Consider the following 6,140-nt stretch of genomic DNA (forward strand, 5'->3'; position numbering starts at 1 on the left):
AGTATCGAGTACATTGGATACTTCTTCCCCCATTCTTGAGATACTTTACTAAGAAGAATATGTTCCAGCTTCATCCAGGTAAACATAAAAGATGTGAAGTCTCCATCTTTTTATGGCTGCATAATATTCCATGGTGTACATATACCACAATTTGTTAATCCATTCATGGATTGATGGGCACTTGAGCTGTTTCCATGTCTTGGCTATTATGAATTGGGCTGCAATTCTGGTGCAAATGTCTTTGTTGTAAAATAATTTTTGAACATCTGGGTATATACCTAGTAGAAAAATTGCAGGATCAAACGGTAGGTCTACTTTTAGTTCCTTGAGTGACTGGCATTAATTATTGTAGTTGCATGTTTTGTGTGCTGAATAGCTCTGACTGTCATTTCAGAAAAGGAGTTCCAAAAGTGTTTTGAAGGGTATATTACATGCTGGCATCAGTGTGTATCTTCCTGAGGGGGGTACTTTGAAGGTGACCATAGTGATATTCAGCAATGAGGTATGTAACACTTTTCCTGGGATGTGTTCATGAATTTAATTGTCAGAACTTATGTTTGTGTCTATGTCTTCTTCTATGAATTATATAGGCTTAGATATTTAAGGTTCTTTTTTAAAAAATGATTTTAAGTTGTTTTTTGTATGTGGTGTGAGATAAGAGTCCAACTTCATCTTTTTGCATGTAGATATCTAGTTGTCCCAGCACCATGTGTTAATAAAACTATTTTTTCCTTATTGAATGGTCTTGGCTCTCTAGTTGAAAATCAACTGACCATAGAAGTATGAGTTTATTTATGAACACTCAGTCCTATTCTATTGATATATATATCTATTCTAATGCCAATACCACACTGTTTTGAATACGGTGTCTTTGTCATAACTTTTGAAACCAGAAAGCATAAGTTCTGTAACTTTATTCTTTTTTTTCCAGGATTATTTTACTATTTTGGATTCCTTGAAATTTCAAATGAATTTTAGGATAAACTTGTGCAGTTTTGTAAAAGAGGTAGCTGGAATTTTGATAAGAATTTCATTGAATCTACAGATTGCGTTTGGGCAGTATTACATCTTAATAATAATAAGTCTTGCAATCCATGAAGATAATGTATCTTCACATTTATTTAGGTCATTCTTTCAACAATGTTTCCTAAGAAAAAAAATGTAATACTATATTTTATTTTTATATTTCATTTTTACAGATTTGGAAGCAATTTGTACCTAAACTTCGGTCTGAATAAAACTATTCTTTTAAAAGAAAAGCATTCATTCTGACATTAAATTGCATTTTCCAAGAGCCTGCACCATCAATTATTCAGGTTTTAATTATGCAGTTATAGGTGTACCTGTGCATCTCTTCAGTTGAGGACAGGCAGGCTTATGTGAATGGGACCTTGTGGATTTGGTATCTCCTATAGGAATGTGTGTACTATTCCTGGGGATACTAGAGCATAGTTGAAGAACTTCTCTCCATTGTCTGTTTTCTTCTTACTGTTCTACCAGAGTTAACAATCTTGGATTTCAAGTCTATAATTCAATACTGTTGTCTATAATATTCTTATTTTAAAATACATTTAAATATTTTTACATTAAATATTTTAAACATTTCAAACTATTTGGGTTGGCTGCTGAACAAATGTTTTATTTGTAGTATATGTTTTGAAGGTCCTAAGGGGTATCATTCTAAAACATTTTTGAATATAAAAGCAAGATTTTTGATATATTGCATTGACTATTTTTTTCTTGATTAAGATATACAAATATTTTATATTTAGTTAGCCAAAAGCAATAAAGCATATGTACCTCAACTCTTTACTATCATATGTTGAAATCCCTTTGAGAATGTTCTTTGATAAGAACAAATATTTAAATAATCTTTGATAAGATACTGCATTATGCTATTCTTTCCTCATGGACATAGGGATAATTTTCAAAGGAATCCAAGCAGTTTAGTTTTACAGGGTAAAGTTTTCCATCCTTGCTAAATTTATTTATTTGGAACTCAGATACCAACCATATCTATTATAGAAAAAATTCTCTAGCAAGAGAGAGTTGCTTCAAAGGAAATTGTAGACTATTATGTGTGTCTAGGTAGGTCATCTGCTTATAAAATATTGCAGAAAGGTACAGAATATAGTCCACAGATGCATTGAAAAGCTGAAACATAATGAAAAGCCTTTTGGAAATCACACTGGTATACCTGCACCACCATTTAATGGAGGAGTGACTCAGCATTGATGCGAGCGAGTGTGTGGTCTCAGATGTGAGTTATGGGAATATTAACTTTTAGGTACTATATGTGGGAGTGAAAAATCATACTCTCGGAGTCAGGAGCTTACACTGATGCTCATTTCTACCACTGGCTTATACAAGGGACATTACAAAAGTTTTGAGATACACAAAAATAAGAAACATAAAATCATTTTGATTACTACATATATATGTGTGTGTGTGTGTGTGTGTATATATATATATATATTTTTTTTTTCCAGTTTTTGGCCAGGGCTGGGTTTGAACCCACCACCTCTGGCATATGGGGCTGGCGTCCTACTCCTTTGAGCCACAGGTGCCGCCCTGATTACTATATTTTTTCAAAATAATCACCACACCATTCTACGCACTTTTGCATTCTTGTAAACCACTTTTGAAAACACTCTTTCCACTCATTTTCTTTAAAGTGCTTTAAGCTCACTTTCATAGGCAGGAACAGCTTCTTCAGGGCTGGAGAACCTTTTTCTATGCATGTGATTTTTTTACTGTAGGGAAGAGGAAAAAATCACATGGGGTCAGGTCAAGACTATAGGGTCAGAAATTTAACCTCTGCAGACTCCAGTAACTGTGGTTATGTTGGCTGTGTGGACAGATGGATCATCATGGTCCAATATGGTGTCCCACAGACCTCTCCTAGGCTGTTGTTCTAGAAGTTTCCTAAAAATGTTTGGTAGGCATACTGTTGTGTACCACTGAGCAGTAACAGTCTTTTGTTCCTCCAGAGGAACAGTTGTGACACAACCACTTTTGGAGAAGAAAGTTGCTACCATTTTCTTTCTGACTCTTCAGAGATGTTTCACTTTTGTTGGTAGATTTTTTGGGGGAAAATCCACACTGTGACTGACACTTATTCTTTGGATCAAACTGTCAAGACCAGGTTTCATCACCAGCAATGATGTCAGAGACACATTTAGACTCACCTCTGTCCCATCTGACCAGGATTTCTTCACACCACTCAACACACATGTGCTTTTGCTCATCTGTCAAACTGTTAGGGACCCATAGGGATGAAACTTTCTTGACCTGAAGACAACCATGCAAGATTTTGGACACTATAGGCAATCCCATCTGTAGAGCCCTTCAAGGTCCTTACACGCCACTCGATTGCTTTTGCAAACCACTTTTTCCACAGCGGGGATGTTTTCCTCAGTCACTATGATAGATGGACACTCTATCCTCTCCTTGTCTTGTTCAGCCTCTTCTAAATTCTTAAAACCACTGAAACATTGCACAGGGAGGAGTAAGGTTCCCAAAAGCCAATTGCAAATGCTTAAGGCTTTGAAACTTATTTATCCTACTTTTAGAATCATAGAAAAATCATCGCAGGAAAGTGCTCTTTCCAGCTCCATAGCTGACACCAGCTGAGTGCTGCACAGGTGCTTCCAGGAGCATTGATAAGTTGATCAAGTTAAAACTTGTGCAGTGAATCAGAAAGGATACCACTGCCAACCTCATTTCTTGAAAATGGAATAGTGGACCACAACACAGTCTATCTCAAAACTTTTATAAAGTTTGTAGTCATCATCATCTAGCCTCCACCAAAGCCACTCAGTTGAAACCTTGGTTAAATTTCTGCAATAAACACTTCTGGTTAAAAGAAAACCAAACCAATCTTACTATATGGATGTAGAAACTGAGATCTGAGAGGCTGAGTCCAATGTCCCCTGAGTGACAGCCATGTCTTCAGGTTTTTTGCCCCCAGGTCCCAATATGATTTTTAGTACTTCACACAAAGGATGTCATTGTTTGGGAATCAAAGAGAGTTTCACATTCATTTCTCCATTTATGCTAGAATATATTGGCAATTTAATTGATGTGAAATTTAAAAAGATGCTGGCTTAAAATCTAATCACTGATAAAGATTTTGAACCTCTAGTCTTATTGACATTTTAGTGATGTATTTAATCTCTCTAACTATCTGACTTAGTATCTTCTCCTGTTATGAGGCCAAGAAAACATAAGCATATACTTAGGACAAATACACAAATTTCCATAGAAATGATAGGCAGAGAGAAGAGGCAGATTAATGTTTCAGGGTTGCCATTGAGTTTCTTTTAGGTCTTCTATGTGTTTGCTACTTGCTGGGAATGAAGATGGGTTAAAAAAAAGCCTTAGACTCTCAACTGGAAGTGAACGGGATGTTATATTCCTGTACATCATGAGTTTTGTTTGTATCTGGTATTGAGTTCGCTCTTTGATGTCTATGCACTGTGTGTTTGTCAATTGTGGCTTTCTGATCAGCTCTACAAAGCCTATAGAAATGGAAAAGTGGCTGAAGCAGTCTCTGTGGGCTTTTCTGCTTTGCTGGAGAGGTAGGGACCTGACAAACTTCATAGGTTACTACCTGACTACCCAATTGCCTATTCAGGTGAACCTTTCTCAAGATTTATCTTTAAGAGAGTGAAGGTTCTGAGTTATGTGTGCATGGAGGACTTCTTGTGTAGGGTTGGCAAATATAGCAAATAAAAATACAAGACATCCACTTAAAATTGGATTTGAGATAAACAATAATTTTTTAGTATAAGGATATTCTAAATACTGCATGGGTGTTTTGTCTTTTGTCTGACAGCTTCCTTAATGTGACAACTTGCTTAAAGTAGAATAGAGTCTGTTTTCAAATCTACTTCCTGTTTTCATTTCTTATCTTTTTCTAGTTTTAATATATATATTTTTTGCCTCAGGGTAGCCGAACATAAATGTTGCCAGTAGGGAATATCTTACTCTTCTCTATCCTAACACAGAACAGGAATCCACAGATGCTGACACATGGTCCACAATAAAAGTAATCATTACAAATGTAGGCGGTGGCTACAGGCAGAGACATTAATACAGCAGTGTTAAAATGGAAAAAAATTAAAGTGAAAGGTTTGTAAGCTTTTCGAATACTTTGTTCGTGTACTTACTTACGTCAATGACATTAGCACCTTCATATACCACATTGTTGATATCGGATAATGGCAGCTTTCGATTTTACATTCACCAATGTCCAGCCTTATTTACTCAGGTTTTTACAGCCATCTTCTACATCGACATAGATATAATCATGATCTCCAATTTGCACACTACAAGTTAAAGAAGCAGAAGAAAAACACATAAGATTGATCACAATCTGTTTTATTATTTCTATTTGTAATAGAAACATTTTATCTTTTAAAAGCTCTTGGTGCAGTTTAGAGTTCTTCTTGGTGAGGTAAGGCATATTTTGATAAGACAAAACATTTCTAAAAAAGAAAAAAAGACAAAACATTTCTGTTAAGCGTCCTAGTAAGTCCGTTGAGAACTTTTAGATGTGGCCTATTTAGAATCATGTAATTATAGTTTATTTCAATTGGTCTGTGTCATAGGTAGAGAGAGATTAGCATTAAAAGTCAAATACTTTTAGAGATTTCTGTAAGTGATAAAATAGTACCTCTGTGGCCATTCTAAAAACATATCCTCCACAAAATAAGAACCACAAGTAGTTCCTGAGTACTTAACGGTTTGTCATTCCTGCTATAACTCGTTTAATCATTGTAGCACGTGATGAGGTAGATACTATTTTTGTGTTCAGAGGCTGGTCCAGAATAGGCCCTCAACATCTATTTGCTGAATAACTGAATATTATTATTTTCACTTTCACTTTGATTATTGTTTTTTTATGACTGCTTGTTTCTTCATTCTGTATTTAGGAGCCAGCACATAAATTTTGTTTGTAGCTATGCACCAGTGAGGGTGACCTGTGTTCTGTATCTCCTTGGAACTGCTGGGGCACATTTCCCTATTGACCCCTGGTGGTTATAACTGCTACAAGGGCAAGGACAGCTGCTCAAATTTACAAATCAATGACGAATTCCTCTGGGTACTAGTGTGAGAAAGGCTGGGAGACAACTTCC

At 35.8% G+C, this 6,140-nt stretch overlaps 1 protein-coding gene across 1 annotated transcript in view; it reads left to right on the plus strand.

The window, feature by feature from the left end:
• Positions 1-5,364, plus strand: part of PQLC2L (PQ loop repeat containing 2 like) — a 61,214-nt gene extending 55,850 nt beyond the window's left edge. Inside the window, 4 exon segments of the mRNA XM_012807809.1 lie at positions 4,510-4,560; positions 4,562-4,636; positions 5,273-5,315; positions 5,318-5,364. Coding sequence (XP_012663263.1) covers positions 4,510-4,560; positions 4,562-4,636; positions 5,273-5,315; positions 5,318-5,364 — 216 coding nt within the window.
• Positions 5,365-6,140: the final 776 nt, after the last annotated feature.

Source organism: Otolemur garnettii, unplaced genomic scaffold (assembly GCF_000181295.1).
Source record: "Otolemur garnettii isolate 467f Iridium unplaced genomic scaffold, OtoGar3 scaffold00076, whole genome shotgun sequence".
NCBI lineage: Eukaryota > Metazoa > Chordata > Mammalia > Primates > Galagidae > Otolemur > Otolemur garnettii.